This window comes from Salvelinus alpinus, chromosome 10 (assembly GCF_045679555.1).
Source record: "Salvelinus alpinus chromosome 10, SLU_Salpinus.1, whole genome shotgun sequence".
NCBI lineage: Eukaryota > Metazoa > Chordata > Actinopteri > Salmoniformes > Salmonidae > Salvelinus > Salvelinus alpinus.
Window position 1 is genome coordinate 4,996,962 of NC_092095.1, and position 18,442 is coordinate 5,015,403.

General features: G+C 45.4%; 1 protein-coding gene across 1 annotated transcript in view; it reads right to left on the reverse strand.

The window, feature by feature from the left end:
* The window catches only part of LOC139531414 (tetratricopeptide repeat protein 21B-like), a 152,138-nt gene that overhangs the window by 63,166 nt on the left and 70,530 nt on the right, over positions 1-18,442 (reverse strand). The window contains exons 5-14 of the mRNA XM_071327863.1: positions 16,724-16,853; positions 16,483-16,593; positions 16,170-16,336; positions 15,832-15,954; positions 15,497-15,654; positions 14,514-14,598; positions 12,609-12,701; positions 6,304-6,496; positions 1,794-1,891; positions 1,425-1,619 (exon numbers count right to left, since the gene is read on the reverse strand). Coding sequence (XP_071183964.1) covers positions 1,425-1,619; positions 1,794-1,891; positions 6,304-6,496; positions 12,609-12,701; positions 14,514-14,598; positions 15,497-15,654; positions 15,832-15,954; positions 16,170-16,336; positions 16,483-16,593; positions 16,724-16,853 — 1,353 coding nt within the window. The remainder of the gene's footprint in view (positions 1-1,424; positions 1,620-1,793; positions 1,892-6,303; positions 6,497-12,608; positions 12,702-14,513; positions 14,599-15,496; positions 15,655-15,831; positions 15,955-16,169; positions 16,337-16,482; positions 16,594-16,723; positions 16,854-18,442) is intronic.

Consider the following 18,442-nt stretch of genomic DNA (forward strand, 5'->3'; position numbering starts at 1 on the left):
TATTAAACTGATCCTTCATTACCCATGTTGCCTAGACCAGGAGTATTAAACTGATCCTTCATTACCCATCTTGTCTAGACCAGGGTATTAAACTGATCCTTCATTACCCATGTTGCCTAGACCAGGGGTATTAAACTGATCCTGCATTACCCATGTTGTCTAGACCAGGGGTATTAAACTGATCCTTCATTACCCATGTTGTATAGACCAGGGGTATTAAACTGATCCTTCATTACCCATGTTGTCTAGACCAGGGTATTAAACCCCCCCTTGCCTTGCTCAAGGGCACCGATGTTTCAGCTATTAGGCTCTGGGATTTGAACCAGGGATTTGAACCAGCAACCTTTTGGTTACTGGCCCAACGCTCTTAACTGCTAGTCTACCTACGAATTACAACTGGTTTTCTGTTCTACCTCATAATTACTTGCACCCACATGGTGTCCCAGGTCTAAATCAGACCCTGATTAGAGGGGAATCACCCACCTGGTGTCCCAGGTCTAAATCAGTCCCTGATTAGAGGGGAATCACCCACCTGGTGTCCCAGGTCTAAATCAGTCCCTGACTAGAGGGGAATCACCCACCTGGTGTCCCAGGTCTAAATCAGTCCCTGATTAGAGGGGAATCACCCACCTGGTGTCCCAGGTCTAAATCAGTCCCTGATTAGAGGGGAATCACCCACCTGGTGTCCCAGGTCTAAATCAGTCCCTGATTAGAGGGGAATCACCCACCTGGTGTCCCAGGTCTAAATCAGTCCCTGTTCAGAGGGGAATCACCCACCTGGTGTCCCAGGTCTAAATCAGTCCCTGTTCAGAGGGGAATCACCCACCTGGTGTCCCAGGTCTAAATCAGTCCCTGATTAGAGGGGAATCACCCACCTGGTGTCCCAGGTCTAAATCAGTCCCTGATTAGAGGGGAATCACCCACCTGGTGTCCCAGGTCTAAATCAGTCCCTGATTAGAGGGGAATCACCCACCTGGTGTCCCAGGTCTAAATCAGTCCCTGATTAGAGGGGAATCACCCACCTGGTGTCCCAGGTCTAAATCAGTCCCTGATTAGAGGGGAATCACCCACCTGGTGTCCCAGGTCTAAATCAGTCCCTGATTAGAGGGGAATCACCCACCTGGTGTCCCAGGTCTAAATCAGTCCCTGATTAGAGGGGAATCACCCACCTGGTGTCCCAGGTCTAAATCAGGCCCTGATTAGAGGGGAATCACCCACCTGGTGTCCCAGGTCTAAATCAGTCCCTGATTAGAGGGGAATCACCCACCTGGTGTCCCAGGTCTAAATCAGTCCCTGATTAGAGGGGAATCACCCACCTGGTGTCCCAGGTCTAAATCAGTCCTTGATTAGAGGGGAAGAATGTAAGAAAGCAGTGGAACTGGCTTTGAGGTCCAGAGTTGAATTTGAGGGGTCTAAGTGTTTACCTGGAAGAAGGAAAGGTAGAGGTTGACCACTTGGAAAATAAAGTCAGGATGGAGCCTGTGGAAGTAGTCTGGTCCCATTGGTCGACCTCGCAGTTCCAGGAAGTGAAGGTCGGTGGCCTCCTTCAGTAAGGGTGACATCACCGCCAGCCCCGCCCCTCTCTTGTGGAGCAGGAGAGCCTGCAGAAGGACCAGCTCCTACAGTAAAGACAGGGGAAGATACAGTTCGCTTTACTATACTCTTCTTGCCACGTTCCTAATCAAACAAAATCTCAACACCCCCCAACCTCGTTCAATTTATGGGACCTTGTGACCTCAGAGATAGATCAGTGTAATGTGATTGGTCACTCAGGAGAATGCTGCGTGTCATACCGCTGACTGGCCAATGGACTGGTGGATCTCTCTGAGAAACTCTAGCTGATTGGCTGCTTCCTGTAGCTGGCCGTCCATCAGCTGGCAGCGGATCAGTCCTGGAAAAACACCTCAGTGGCCTCACCACAACACTCAACATACAGCAAGTTCAAGGATATTGCCTTAAAACGCATAGGAAATACACTATACATACACAAAAGTATTTGGACACCACTTCAAATTAGTGGATTCGGCTATTTCAGCCACACTTGTTGCTAACTGGTGTATAAAATCGAGCACACAACCATGCAATCCCCATAGACAAACATTGGCAGTAGAATGGACCGGAATGAAGAGCTCAGTGACATTCCGGCATCGTCATAGGATGCCACCTTTCCAACAAGTCAGTTAGTCAAATTTCTGCCCTGCTAGAGCTGCCCTGGTCAACTGTAAGTGCTGTTATTGTGAAGTGGCAACGTATAGGAGCAACAATGGCTCATCGGTGAAGTGGTAGGCCACACAAGCTCATAGAACGGGACCGCCGAGTGCTGAAACGCGTAGTGTGTAAAAATCGTCTGTCGTCTGTCGTCAGTTGCAACACTCAATACTGAGTTCCAAACTGCCTCTGGAAACAACGTCAGCACAAGAACTGTTGGTCAGGAGCTTCATGAGATGAGTTTCCATGGCCGCACACAAGCCTAAGTGGTGTAAAGCTCGCCGCCATTGGACTCTGGAGCAGTGGAACTGCGTTCTCTGGAGTGATGAATCACGCTTCACCATCTGGCAGTCCGACGGACTAATCTGAGTTTTGTGCGAATGCCAGGAGAACGCTACCTGTCCGAATGCATAGTGCCAACTGTAAAGTTTGGTGGAGGAGGAATAATGGTCTGGGGCTGTTTTTCATGGTTTGGGCCCCTTAGTTCCAGTGAAGGGAAATCTTAACAGTACAGCACACAATGACATTCTAGATGATTCTGTTGTTCCAACTTTGTGGCAACAGTTTGAGGAAGGCCCTTTCCTGTTTCAGCATGACAATGCCCCCGTGCATAAAGCAAGGTCCATACAGAAATGGTTTGTTGAGATCGGTGTGGAGGAACTTGACTGGCCTGCACAGAGCACTGACCACAACCCCATCAAATACCTTTGGGATGAATTGGAACGCCGACTGCGAGCCAGGCCTAATCACCCAACATCAGTGCCCGAGCTCACTAATGCTCTTGTGGCTGAATGGAGGCAAGTCCCCACAGCAATGTTCTAACATCTAGTGGAAAGCCTTCCCAGAAGAGTGGAGGCTGTTACAGCAGCAATGTTCCAACATCTAGTGGAAAGCCTTCCCAGAAGAGTGGAGGCTGTTATAACAGCAATGTTCCAACATCTAGTGGAAAGCCTTCCCAGAAGAGTGGAGGCTGTTATAGCAGCAATGTTCCAACATCTAGTGGAAAGCCTTCCCAGAAGAGTGGAGGCTGTTATAACAGCAATGTTCCAACATCTAGTGGAAAGCCTTCCCAGAAGAGTGGAGGCTGTTATAACAGCAATGTTCCAACATCTAGTGGAAAGCCTTCCCAGAAGAGTGGAGGCTGTTATAGCAGCAATGTTCCAACATCTAGTGGAAAGCCTTCCCAGAAGAGTGGAGGCTGTTATAGCAGCAATGTTCCAACATCTAGTGGAAAGCCTTTTTCCAGAAGAGTGGAGGCTGTTATAGCAGCAATGTTCCAACATCTAGTGGAAAGCCTTCCCAGAAGAGTGGATGCTGTTATAGCAGCAATGTTCCAACATCTAGAGGAAAGCCTTCCCAGAAGAGTGGAGGCTGTTATAGCAGCAATGTTCCAACATCTAGTGGAAAGCCTTCCCAGAAGAGTGGATGCTGTTATAGCAGCAATGTTCCAACATCTAGTGGAAAGCCTTCCCAGAAGAGTGGATGCTGTTATAGCAGCAATGTTCCAACATCTAGAGGAAAGCCTTCCCAGAAGAGTGGAGGCTGTTATAGCAGCAATGTTCCAACATCTAGTGGAAAGCCTTCCCAGAAGAGTGGAGGCTGTTATAGCAGCAATGTTCCAACATCTAGTGGAAAGCCTTCCCAGAAGAGTGGAGGCTGTTATAGCAGCAATGTTCCAACATCTAGTGGAAAGCCTTTTCCAGAAGAGTGGATGCTGTTATAGCAGCAATGTTCCAACATCTAGAGGAAAGCCTTCCCAGAAGAGTGGAGGCTGTTATAGCAGCAATGTTCCAACATCTAGTGGAAAGCCTTCCCAGAAGAGTGGAGGCTGTTATAGCAGCAATGTTCCAACATCTAGTGGAAAGCCTTTTCCAGAAGAGTGGATGCTGTTATAGCAGCAATGTTCCAACATCTAGAGGAAAGCCTTCCCAGAAGAGTGGAGGCTGTTATAGCAGCAATGTTCCAACATCTAGTGGAAAGCCTTCCCAGAAGAGTGGAGGCTGTTATATCAGCAATGTTCCATCATCTAGTGGAAAGCCTTCCCAGAAGAGTGGAGGCTGTTATAGCAGCAATGTTCCAACATCTAGTGGAAAGCCTTCCCAGAAGAGTGGATGCTGTTATAACAGCAATGTTCTAACATCTAGTGGAAAGCCTTCCCAGAAGAGTGGAGGCTGTTATAGCAGCAATGTTCCAACATCTAGTGGAAAGCCTTCCCAGAAGAGTGGAGGCTGTTATAGCAGCAATGTTCCAACATCTAGTGGAAAGCCTTCCCAGAAGAGTGGAGGCTGTTATAGCAGCAATGTTCCAACATCTAGTGGAAAGCCTTCCCAGAAGAGTGGAGGCTGTTATAGCAGCAATGTTCCAACATCTAGTGGAAAGCCTTCCCAGAAGAGTGGAGGCTGTTATAACAGCAATGTTCTAACATCTAGTGGAAAGCCTTCCCAGAAGAGTGGAGGCTGTTATAGCAGCAATGTTCCAACATCTAGTGGAAAGCCTTCCCAGAAGAGTGGAGGCTGTTATAGCAGCAATGTTCCAACATCTAGTGGAAAGCCTTCCCAGAAGAGTAGAGGCTGTTATAGCAGCAATGTTCCAACATCTAGTGGAAAGCCTTCCCAGAAGAGTGGAGGCTGTTATAGCAGCAATGTTCCAACATCTAGTGGAAAGCCTTCCCAGAAGAGTGGAGGCTGTTATAGCAGCAATGTTCCAACAACTAGTTGAAAGCCTTCCCAGAAGAGTGGAGGCTGTTATAGCAGAAATGTTCCAACATCTAGTGGAAAGCCTTCCCAGAAGAGTGGAGGCTGTTATAGCAGCAATGTTCCAACATCTAGTGGAAAGCCTTCCCAGAAGAGTGGAGGCTGTTATAGCAGCAATGTTCCAACATCTAGTGGAAAGCCTTCCCAGAAGAGTAGAGGCTGTTATAGCAGCAATGTTCCAACATCTAGTGGAAAGCCTTCCCAGAAGAGTGGAGGCTGTTATAGCAGCAATGTTCCAACATCTAGTGGAAAGCCTTCCCAGAAGAGTGGAGGCTGTTATAGCAGCAATGTTCCAACATCTAGTTGAAAGCCTTCCCAGAAGAGTGGAGGCTGTTATATCAGCAATGTTCCAACATCTAGTGGAAAGCCTTCCCAGAAGAGTAGAGGCTGTTATAGCAGCAATGTTCCAACATCTAGTGGAAAGCCTTCCCAGAAGAGTGGAGGCTGTTATAGCAGCAATGTTCCAACATCTAGTGGAAAGCCTTCCCAGAAGAGTGGAGGCTGTTATAGCAGCAATGTTCCAACAACTAGTTGAAAGCCTTCCCAGAAGAGTGGAGGCTGTTATAGCAGAAATGTTCCAACATCTAGTGGAAAGCCTTCCCAGAAGAGTGGAGGCTGTTATAGCAGCAATGTTCCAACATCTAGTGGAAAGCCTTCCCAGAAGAGTGGAGGCTGTTATAGCAGCAATGTTCCAACATCTAGTGGAAAGCCTTCCCAGAAGAGTAGAGGCTGTTATAGCAGCAATGTTCCAACATCTAGTGGAAAGCCTTCCCAGAAGAGTGGAGGCTGTTATAGCAGCAATGTTCCAACATCTAGTGGAAAGCCTTCCCAGAAGAGTGGAGGCTGTTATAGCAGCAATGTTCCAACATCTAGTTGAAAGCCTTCCCAGAAGAGTGGAGGCTGTTATATCAGCAATGTTCCAACATCTAGTGGAAAGCCTTCCCAGAAGAGTGGAGGCTGTTATAGCAGCAATGTTCCTACATCTAGTGGAAAGCCTTCCCAGAAGAGTGGAGGCTGTTATAGCAGCAATGTTCCAACATCTAGTGGAAAGCCTTCCCAGAAGAGTGGAGGCTGTTATAGCAGAAATGTTCCAACATCTAGTGGAAAGCCTTCCCAGAAGAGTGGAGGCTGTTATAGAGCAAAGGGGGACCAACTCCATATTAATGCCCATGATTTTGGAATGAGATGTTCGACGAGCAGGTGTCCACATACTGTTGGACATGTCATGTATTACTCACCAGAGCTATCACATTTAAAAAAGCAAAGGAGATGCACATCAACACACTGGGAAAGCAGGAGGGCTGTGTGTATGAATGTGTAGACACTAGCCCACAGTACCTACCTGCCAGGGCTGGGACACTGCTGGTGTCAAGGTTGAGAGCAGCAGAGTACCACCTGGTGGCCTCCTTAGTCTTCTTCTGTAGGGACAGAAGGTAGCCCATCTCATTGGCCACATCAGCATTCCCGGGGCCTTTAGAGTACGCCCTCTCTGTAAATGGAGTCAGCAGCTGGAGGATGTCTGGGTTGCCTCCACACTACAGACAGACAGAGGATATAAGTCTATATCCAAATGGGACAGTCATACATAGATCTCTGGGTTGCCTCCACACTACAGACAGACAGAGGATGTTATAATTCTATATCCAAATGGGACAGTACAGTCATACATAGATCTCTCTGGAACAGTAGATTTCATTGGGAGGCTGACATACCGATACACTTCAATATGTGAATATACTCAACATATCCCCCCCCCTTCGAAGTCATGTGTTAACACAAAAACCCTGATACACAAAGACCCAGAACGTTGTGCTCCAAGGGACTGGGCTGGCCGACCCCCAGCTGGCTAAAACAACTGGTTCTATGGAAACAGAGGCCAAGGGACTGGGCTGGGCCGACCCCCAGCTGGCTAAAACAACTGGTTCTATGGAAACAGAGGCCAAGGGACTGGGCTGGGCCGACCCCCAGCTGGCTAAAACAACTGGTTCTATGGAAACAGAGGCCAAGGGACTGGGCTGGGCCGACCCCCAGCTGGCTAAAACAACTGGTTCTATGGAAACAGAGGCCAAGGGACTGGGCTGGGCCGACCCCCAGCTGGCTAAAACAACTGGTTCTATGGAAACAGAGGCCAAGGGACTGGGCTGGCCGACCCCCAGCTGGCTAAAACAACTGGTTCTATGGAAACAGAGGCCAAGGGACTGGGCTGGGCCGACCCCCAGCTGGCTAAAACAACTGGTTCTATGGAAACAGAGGCCAAGGGACTGGGCTGGGCCGACCCCCAGCTGGCTAAAACAACTGGTTCTATGGAAACAGAGGCCAAGGGACTGGGCTGGCCGACCCCCAGCTGGCTAAAACAACTGGTTCTATGGAAACAGAGGCCAAGGGACTGGGCTGGCCGACCCCCAGCTGGTTAAAACAACTGGTTCTATGGAAACAGAGGCCAAGGGACTGGGCTGGGCCGACCCCCAGCTGGCTAAAACAACTGGTTCTATGGAAACAGAGGCCAAGGGACTGGGCTGGCCGACCCCCAGCTGGTTAAAACAACTGGTTCTATGGAAACAGAGGCCAAGGGACTGGGCTGGGCCGACCCCCAGCTGGCTAAAACAACTGGTTCTATGGAAACAGAGGCCAAGGGACTGGGCTGGGCCGACCCCCGACTAGCTTACCTGGTTAAATAAAGGTGAAATAAAAAATACATTAAAATAAAATAAAAAGTCGCTCTTTATGTAGTGTTGTCTCTCTCGTCATGATGTGTGTTTTGTCCGAATAATCGGTATCGGCGTTGAAAATTCATAATCGGTGGACCTCTAGTTGTTACACCCCCTCCAACCCCCCTGTAGTATTTATTTTGTGTATTTAAATAGGCAGAAATTATCCTGTAGCTAATTGACCTTGGAATATGTGTTTTATTACCACAAATATTACAAAATCATGATTTAAGCGTGTTTGGTGCCTGCGTTTGTACATATCTGCAGACGTTATCTGTCCCCCCAGTTATAATACAAGCCTACTGCTAGTGTGAGTTTACACAGTTGCAGCATAATCCTCAAAATGGCAGACTAAAATCCCAATTCTGCTATATTACACGTAACTAAAGGTTAAATAAAATAAATAAATAAAACGCATTTCATGCTAAATATTAATTTGTGGTCTAGGCTGCCACCCTTTGGATTGTTTTGGAACTGCACTGTGCACACAGCATTCCTAGCTCACATTAGTTACAGGCTTTTAAAAATTATTTGTCAATCAAATATTGGACATGGTTTATGAAAGCATTGGAACAGAATGATGACAATTTTCCCCAACAATTTTCGCCAACAATTTTTATAATTGTTATTAACACCACAAACAATCAATCGTGGACACTTACGACTGCTTTGTGTGATGTATTGTTGTCTCTACCTTCTCTACCTTCTTGCCCTTTGTGCTGTTGTCTGTGCCCAATAATGTTTGTACCATATTTTGTGCTGCTACCATGTTGTGCTCCTACCATGTCGTGCTTCTGCCATGTTGTGCTGCTACCATGTCGTGCTGCTGCCATGTTGTGTTGCTACCATGTTGTGTTGCTACCATGTTGTGTTGCTGCCATGTTGTGTTGCTGCCATGTTGCTACCATGTTGTGTTGCTACCATGTTGTGTTGCTACCATGTTGTGTTGCTGCCATTTTGTGTTGCTGCCATGTTGTGTTGCTGCCATGTTGTGTTGCTGCCATGTTGTGTTGCTGCCATGTTGTGTTGCTGCCATGTTATGTTGCTACCATGTTGTGTTGCTGCCATGTTGTGATGCTACCATGTTGTGTTGCTACCATGTTGTGCTGCTGCCATGTTGTGTTGCTACCATGTTGCTGCCATGTCATGCTGCTGCAATGTTGTGTTGCTACTATGTTGCTGCCATGTCATGTTGCTGCCATGTTGTGTTGCTACCATGTTGTGTTTCTACCATGTTGCTGCCATGTTGCTACCATGTTGTGTTGCTGCCATGTTGTGTTGCTACCATGTTGTGCTGCTGCCATGTTGTGTTGCTGCCATGTTGCTGCCATGTTGCTACCATGTTGTGTTGCTACCATGTTGTGTTGCTACCATGTTGTGTTGCTACCATGTTGTGTTGCTGCCATGTTGTGTTGCTACCATGTTGTGTTTCTACCATGTTGTGTTGCTGCCATGTTGCTACCATGTTGTGTTGCTACCATGTTGTGATGCTACCATGTTGTGTTGCTACCATGTTGTGTTTCTACCATGTCGTGCTGCTACCATGTCGTGTTGCTGCCATGTTGTATTGCTACCATGTTGTGTTGCTACCATGTTGTGTTGCTACCATGTTGGGCTACTACCATGTCGTGTTGCTGCCATGTTGTGTTGCTACCATGTTGTGTTGCTACCATGTCATTCTGCTGCCATGTTGTGTTTCTACCATGTTGTGCTGCTACCATGTCGTCCTGCTGCCATGTTGTGTTGCTACCATGTTGCTGCCATGTCATGCTGCTGCAATGTTGTGTTGCTACTATGTTGCTGCCATGTCATGTTGCTGCCATGTTGTGTTGCTACCATGTTGTGTTGCTGCCATGTTGTGCTGCTGCCATGTTGTGCTGCTGCCATGTTGTGTTGCTACCATGTTGCTGCCATGTTGCTACCATGTTGTGTTGCTGCCAGGTTGTGTTGCTACCATGTTGTGCTGCTGCCATGTTGTGTTGCTGCCATGTTGCTGCCATGTTGCTACCATGTTGTGTTGCTGCCATGTTGCTGCCATGTTGCTACCATGTTGTGCTGCTGCCATGTTGTGCTGCTGCCATGTTGCTGCCATGTTGCTACCATGTTGTGTTGCTGCCATGTTGTGTTGCTACCATGTTGTGTTGCTACCATGTTGTGTTGCTGCCATGTTGTGTTGCTGCCATGTTGCTGCCATGTTGCTACCATGTTGTGTTGCTGCCATGTTGTGTTGCTACCATGTTGTGTTGCTACCATGTTGTGCTGCTGCCATGTTGTGCTGCTGCCATGTTGTGTTGCTATCATGTTGCTACCATGTCGTGTTGCTGCCATGTTGTGTTGCTACCATGTTGTGTTGCTGCCATGTTGCTACCATGTTGTGTTGCTACCATGTTGTGCTGCTGCCATGTTGTGTTGCTGCCATGTTGCTACCATGTTGTGTTGCTGCCATGTTGCTACCATGTTGTGTTGCAGCCATGTTGTGTTGCTGCCATGTTGTGTTGCTGCCATGTTGTGTTGCTGCCATGTTGTGTTGCTGTCATGTTGTGGTGCTACCATGTTGCTACCATGTTGTGTTGCTACCATGCTGTGTTGCTACCATGTTGCTGCCATGTTGCTGCCATGTTGTGTTGCTACCGTGTTGCTGCCATGTTGCTGCCATGTCGTGCTGCTGCCATGTTGCTGCCATGTTGCTGCCATGTCGTGCTGCTGCCATGTCGTGCTGCTGCCATGTTGCTGCCATGTTGCTGCCATGTTGCTACCATGTCGTGCTGCTGCCATGTTGCTGCCATGTTGTGTTGCTGCCATGTTGTGTTGCTGCCATGTTGTGTTGCTACCATGCTGTGTTGCTACCATGTTGCTGCCATGTCGTGCTGCTGCCATGTTGCTGCCATGTTGCTACCATGTCGTGTTGCTGCCATGTTGCTGCCATGCTGTGTTGTCTTAGGTCTCTCTTTATGTAGTGTTGTCTCTTGTCATAATGTGTTTTTTGTCCCATTTTTAATCCCAGCCCCCGTCTCTGCAGGAGGCCTTTTGGTAGGCCGTCACTGTAAATAAGAATATGTTCCTAACTGACTTGCCAAGTTACAGTTGAAGTAAACCTTAGCCAAATATATTTAAACTCAGTTTCACAATTCCTGACATTTAATCCTAGTAAAAATTCAGTCTTAGGTCAGTTAGGATCACCACTTTATTTTAAGAATGTGAAATGTCAGAATAATAGTAGAGAGAATTATTTATTTCAGCTTTTATTTCTTTCATCACATTCCCAGTGGGTCAGAAGTTTACATACATTCAATTGGTATTTGGTAGCATTGCCTTTAAATTGTTTAACTTGGGTCAAACGTTTCGAGTAGCCTTCCACAAGCTTCCCACAATAAGTTGGGTGAATTTTGGCAATTCCTCCTGACAGAGCTGGTGTAACTGAGTCAGGTTTGTAGGCCTCCTTGCTCATACACACGGTTTTTCAGTTCTGCCCACAAATTTTCTATAGGAATGAGGTCAGGGCTTTGTGATGGCCACTCCAATACCTTGACTTTGTTGTCCTTAAGCCATTTTGGCACAACTTTGGAAGTATGTTTGGGTTCATTGTCCATTTGGAAGACCCATTTGCAACCAAGCTTTAACTTCCTGACTGATGTCTTGAGATTTTGCTTCAATATATCCACCTAATTTCCCTACCTCATGATGCCATCTATTTTGTGAACTGCACCAGTACCTCCTGCAGCAAAGCACCCCCACAACATGATGCTGCCACCCCCGTGCTTCACGGTTGGGATGGTGTTCTTCGGCTTGCAAGCCTCCCCCTTTTTTACCAAACATAACGATGGTCATTATGGCCAAACAGTTCTATTTTCATTTCATCAGACCAGAGGACATTTCTCCAAAAAGTACGATCTTTGTCCCGATGTGCAGTTGCAAATCGTAGTCTGGCTTTTTTATGGCAGTTTTGGAGCAGTGGCTTCTTCCTTGCTGAGCGGCATTTCAGGTTATGTCGATATAGGACTCGTTTTAATGTGGATATAGATACTTTTGTACCCGTTTCCTCCAGCATCTTCACAGGGTCCTTTGCTGTTGTTCTGGGATTGATTTGCACTTTTCGCACCAAAGTACGTTCATCTCTAGGAGACAGAACGCGTCTCCTTCCTGAGCGGTATGACGGCTGCCTGGTCCCATGGTGTTCATACTTGCGTACTATTGTTTGTACAGATGAACGTGGTGCCTTCAGGCATTTGGAAATTGCCCCCAAGGATGAACCAGACTTGTGGACGTCTACAATTTATTTTTCTGAGGTCTTGGATGATTTCTTTTGATTTTCCCATGATGTCAAGCAAAGAGGCACTGGGTTTGAAGGTAGGCCTTGAAATACATCCACAGGTACACCTCCAATTGACTCAAATGATGTCAATTAGCCTATCAGAAACTTCTAAAGCCATGACATCATTTTCTGGAATTTTCCAAGATGTTTAAAGGCACAGTCAACTTAGTGTATGTAAACTTCTGACCCCCTGGAATTGTGATACAGTGAATTATAAGTGAAATAATCTTTCTGTCAACAATTGTTGTAAAAATGACTTGTGTCATGCACAAAGTAGATGTCCTAACTGACTTGCCAAAACTATAGTTTATTAACAAGAAATGTGTGGAGTGATTGAAAAACTAGTTTTAATGACTCCAACCTAAGTGTATGTAAACTTCCGAATTCAACTGTAAATAAAGGTTAAATAAAATAAAAATATTCCATTGAATTAATATTAAGAAGTGTTGATTATTTGGCGTCAGGAGAGCACAGCGCATGGAGATATGCAACACAGCCTTATGTTCCTGCAACCCCCCCCCCCCCCCCCCGGTCAGCCCCAGGTATTCAGGAGGGTTAAGCCCCAGATGTTTTGAATGTCTAGTGACGTCCCATCGCATACCACCCCAATAAACTCTAAATACTTACCAGTCTGCTGATGGGCTGGGTGAGACTGACGTGGAGACTGGGAGAGCAGGGCTCGGAGACCTCTGCTGCACTAACCAGGGCCTGCAGATGTTCCTTGGCCTACAAACATAACATAACCATCAGAGCCTAATATTGACATCTGCCAAATGCCGTCAGAATTTAGCATTGGCATATAAGATGTATATTTCACCAGCCACGCTAGCGGTTGGTCAGGGCTCCAAGCGATTCACTCACATTATTTGTGAATAAAAAGTCAAGTATGATCACATGTATGGTCAAATAAATGCTGCAGTAGCTGTTTTCAAAGTATTTCTGACGTTTTGTTTCATAGCTGCTAAATTAAAATCGCACAATGTCAAAGAACGAGGAATGGTATAGACTACCCCACCTCGCGCTGAAACTCTGCCTGACTGGGAGACTCCTTTTTAGAAGAGCTGCACGCATAAAACATCAAACTTGGTCTAATTTACTTTAAACTGAATTTAATCTTTGTCCTTGTTTCTTGGCTATTTATTGGTTGTTTTTAAACGTTTGAGTTTCAACTGCTTGGGAAGAGAAGACCACGCTTCTACTAGACCCAATCACGCAGACACAAACATGACTCGAGTCACACTACCACGGTAACGCCGTTCCCCTAAGGGATCGGTGTTCCCGCCCGCGGGACGGTTGAGCTAACGTAGGCTAATGTGATTAGTATGAGGTTGTAAGTAACACATTTCCCAGGACATAGACATATCTGATATGGGCAGAAAGCATACATTCTTGTTAATCTAACTGCACTGTCCAATTTACAGTAGCTATTACAGTGAAAGAATACCATGCTATTGCTTCAGCAGAGTGCACAGTTACGTATTCATTAACCAAACAGGCACATTTGGACAGTCTTGATACAACATTTTGAACAAATGCAATGGTTCATCAGATCAGTCTAAAACTTTGCACATATACTGCTGCCATCTAGTGGTCAAAATCTAAATTCGGCCTGGGCTGGAATAATACATTATGGCCTTTCTCTTGCATTTCAAAGATGTTTTTTCTTTGTATTATCTTTTACCAGATCTATTGTGTTATATTCTCCTACATTAATTTCACATCTCCACAAACTAAAAAGTGTTTTATTTCAAATGGTACCAATAATATGCATATCCTTGCTTCAGGTCCTGAGCTACAGGCAGTTAGATTTGGGTCATTTTAGGCGAAAATTGAAAAAAAGGGTTGGATACTTAAGAGGTTATTAAAGGGGCAGGTGAACATTTTTCTCATATGTGATATTTTGGTTAAAAAGCTTGGGTCACAATTTTTTTTATTTAACATAAATTGGGTGGTTCGAGCCCTGAGTGCTGATTGGCTGACAGCCGTGGTATATCAAACCGTATACCACGGGTATGACAAAACATGTATTTTTACTGCTCTAATTACATTGGTAACCAGTTTATAACAGCAATACGGCACCTTGGAGGTTTGTGATATATGGCCAATATACCACGGCTAAGGGCTGTGTACAGGCACTCCGCGTTGCGTCGTGATTAAGAACAGCCCTTAGCCGTGGTATATTGGCCATATATCACACCTCCTCGGGCCTTATTGCTTAATTATGCCACATTACTTTTATTGTTTTAGAAACATTACAAAGCAGGCTCATCCGGGTTTCCTTGTGGTGTAATTTTAGCGGAAGAAAAATTATTTGACTTGTAAAAAAAATCTGTGTGGCTGGTAGATTTTTAAATTTACCTTCCACAGTGGCTGGTGGGCCAAAAATGAAATTGTATCTACTGTATTACCAGTCTCGTACAACCACCAGGAACTCTTGCCAGCTTCCATTCTGTTTGGCTACAGCATTCATCAGTCTGGTTATATGATGCTACTGTATGTAGCATCATTTCTGTTACCATATACTGAACTCACCTTGACCAGATCCCCATCCCTCACAATGGTATGGATGGCGAGAACTTGAATAGCTTTCAGATTCCGCCCATCTTGTTGTAAAATCCTGAATAACATATACAGTACAAATCAAAAGTTTGCCTAGAGTGTGAAAAGCTGTCATCTAGACAAAGGGTGATTACTTTGAAGCATCTCAAAAAATATATATTTGGATTTGTTTAACACTTGTTTGGTTACTACATGATTCCATTTGTGTTATTTCATAATTTTGATGTCTTCACTATTATTCTACAGTGTAGAAAATAGTCAAAATAAAGAAAAACCCTGGAATGAGTAGGTGTGTCCAAACTGTAGACTGGTCCTGTACAACAGAGGTGTATTCATCACTAAGAACAGTGGTTCACGGTTGAGTTACAGTATACCAATATAGTATAACTATAAGTACGTATAACAACAGCTAGCCAGTCCCGTAGGGTTAGGGATCAGGAGTCCTAGTTACCTAGCAGCTGTATCCAGGGCCTGCTCCCAGTCCCGTAGGGTTAGGGATCAGGAGTCCTAGTTACCTAGCAGCTGTATCCAGGGCCTGCTCCCAGTCCTGTAGGGTTAGGGGTTATGGTTCTAGTTACCTAGCAGCTGTATCCAGGGCCTGCTCCCAGTCCTGTAGGGTTAGGGGTTATGGTTCTAGTTACCTAGCAGCTGTATCCAGGGCCTGCTCCCAGTCCTGTAGGGTTAGGGGTTATGGTTCTAGTTACCTAGCAGCTGTATCCAGGGCCTGCTCCCAATCCTGTAGGGTTAGGGGTTATGGTTCTAGTTACCTAGTAGCTGTATCCAGGGCCTGCTCCCAGTCCCGTAGGGTTAGGGGTTATGGTTCTAGTTACCTAGCAGCTGTATCCAGGGCCTGCTCCCAGTCCCGTAGGGTTAGGGGTTATGGTTCTAGTTACCTAGCAGCTGTATCCAGGGCCTGCTCCCAATCCTGTAGGGTTAGGGGTTATGGTTCTAGTTACCTAGCAGCTGTATCCAGGGCCTGCTCCCAGTCCTGTAGAGCCAGGAACAGCTTCATCTTCAGCATCAGACCAGGGAGGAAGTCTGAGTGGGAGGTCACTATCTGATTCACCACCTGCTGGGATCCAGTGAAGTTGTGCTTGTTCATGAAGTACTTGGCCTGTGAAACAAGGAAACCATCAGGTTAAATTCATTCATCAACAATAGGTCACTTTTCCTTGGACTGCTGTGCCTACAGCCAACCATCACAGCTGTAAGCCTCTCAAACAAATACTTTTATAACAATAGTTTAGAATCAGCGAACCAAAGGGAGAGCTGCTGCTGTGCATTGTGGTACCTTTCCCATCATGCCGAACACATCCTTGGAGTGCTGCCCTCCTCCATCCAGGTAGCAGATAGCGTTGTTCCTCTGAAACTCATCCTCTGAGTTCATATCCACCCAGCCCTTCAGAATGGACCCCTGGCAACGAGAGGAACAACTAGAGTTTCACCACAATGTCTTCTGACCAAGCACGGGATTACTTTGGATCTACAGAAAATATCATTCATAGATTTGTCATGCACTTATTAGTAAAGCTGAAAATTCAGGTTTACTATGTTTGAAATCATACTGTATAGCTTCATATGAGCCGAAATGACAGCTGAATAATGCTGGTGTCAGGCATTGGAACGGACCTCTTTTGAGAACTTGGTTATCTTCAGTATCTTGTCAACGTAGTCTTTGGCCTTGTCAACGTGGCCCGTGAGCCACAAGAACAGGGCTCCGTAGAACAGGGGCTTCTCTCCTGCTGTCTTACGGATATTCCTCACGTGGGTCTTCAGCGCTGACACAGCCTCGTGATCTGCAGACAAGAGATAAACACACTTTACATAGCCGAATACTCTACTATTCCATGTCACATCAAACAAAAGGATGGGAGGCTAAGGACAACTAGAAGAGTAGTCTATTGGAACAGACCATTAAATCTAGGCCTATCCACCCACTCACCAATCATGTCACTTCGCTTGTGTGCACAGATAAGAGCCATGCGGGAACATATGGCCACAGTCGGCTTGTCCTTCACCTGCTCCAGCTCTCTCATGGCCTCCTGGGTTCGACCTACCATTGAGTAATGCATAACGGCAGTGATCATGCTCCTCTCGTGTATAGCCTAGTCTCAGACAAACGACAGAATCTGCCATCAACAATGTGGAGTCAATACACGAAAGAGTACAATATATGGTTGTACCTTCCATTAGTATCCCAAAGCCTTTAAAAAAGAGCAGAACAGGATCATTGTTGTACATCTTCAGGTAGTACTCAGCTGTGTGTATGGACTGCCTGTAGAACTTCTCGCCCATGAAGTAAACCAGTGATGCCTGAGGATGAGAGTAGACGTTAAAACTTACTTTCAGTAATAGATACAGTATCATTGTAAGAAGCTGTGTTTTACCCCCCAACATAAACCCGTTAGACACAACTAGCTAACGTTAAATATCTAGCTAGCCAGACAGTTAACACTAACCAACTGCCAGGCAACTTCATCGCTCCACCAGCCTTGACAAATAAATCATATCCAAGTTTATTCTAGCTAGCTAGCTAATAAACGTATTACCTAAAAAAAAACTTACTAAACAAACTGGATCTGTGTCAGCCATGTTTTCCTGATAAACTTCTCAACTTAGAGAGTGTTGCTAATGTTATTGTCCCCGTTTCCAGTTGCTTTCCATTCGTCAGTGATGCTAACCGTCCCAGAGAGAGACTGACGTTGGGCGTTTCCTGTTGCCTAGCAACCCACGAAAGAGCCGCTTTAAGGATGGCTAATCACACACCGAGCGGACGTCTCATCTCTGATCCACGCTGTGAAAACACGACGCTCGATAAACTTCCACCTAGAAATAGCTAAAACGAGCTCAGAATAGTGACACCTCATTTTGCAGTGAAAGTGACCAGTGATCGATACATGGCTCTTCGTACAAAATGTAACGAATACACCTGGTGTAACATGTCAATGACAGTCAAATTCAGAATTGATCTGTTTCTCATTTATCCCCCACTTTCACAGTATGTACAAGAGCATAAAGCACTAAAGAACTTGATCATAGCCTCGTTTAACTCGAATGATTTAGAATCAACGCATGGAATTAACTGGGAAATATTTAACGTCAAAGTAAGATCTATTACTGCAGTAATGAACTAAAGAAGCAAAAATGTTTTAAAGATGAGCTTATGAATAAATTGAATGTTCTTTTAGAAAAGTATACCCTTTCAGCTGAGGAAGAAAGAGATGTCAATACATTTTATTTTATTTTTTATTTATTTCACCTTTATTTAACCAGGTAGGCTAGTTGAGAACAAGTTCTCATTTACAACTGCGACCTGGCCAAGATAAAGCAAAGCAGTGTGACAAAAACAACACAGAGTTACACATGGAGTAAACAATAAACAAGTCAATAACACAGTAGGGAGGGGGGGGGGGAAGAGTCTATATACAGTGTGTGCAAAAGGCATGAGGAGGTAGGCAATAAATAGGCCATAGTAGCGAATAATTACAATTTAGCAGATTAAACACTGGAGTGATAAATCATCAGATGATCATGTGCAAGTAGAGATACTGGTGTGCAAAAGAGCAGAAAAGTAAATAAATAAAAACAGTAAGGGGATGAGGTAGGTAAATTGGGTGTGCTGTTTACAGATGGACTATGTACAGCTGCAGCGATCGGTTAGCTGCTCAGATAGCAGATGTTTCATATTGAATAGAACCAGATCACATGTACATTGATTTAGCTAAAGGGGCCTTTATATTAAATGTAAAGCAAGATGGGTCGACGAGGGTGAGAAAAACACAAGATATTTTATTGCTCTTAAAAAAAATTACTATAAGAGAAAATCTGTGTCTTAAAAATTGACAACACCTTGTAAAGACCCTGACATCATCTCGAACTGTGTATTCTTTCAATGAACATAT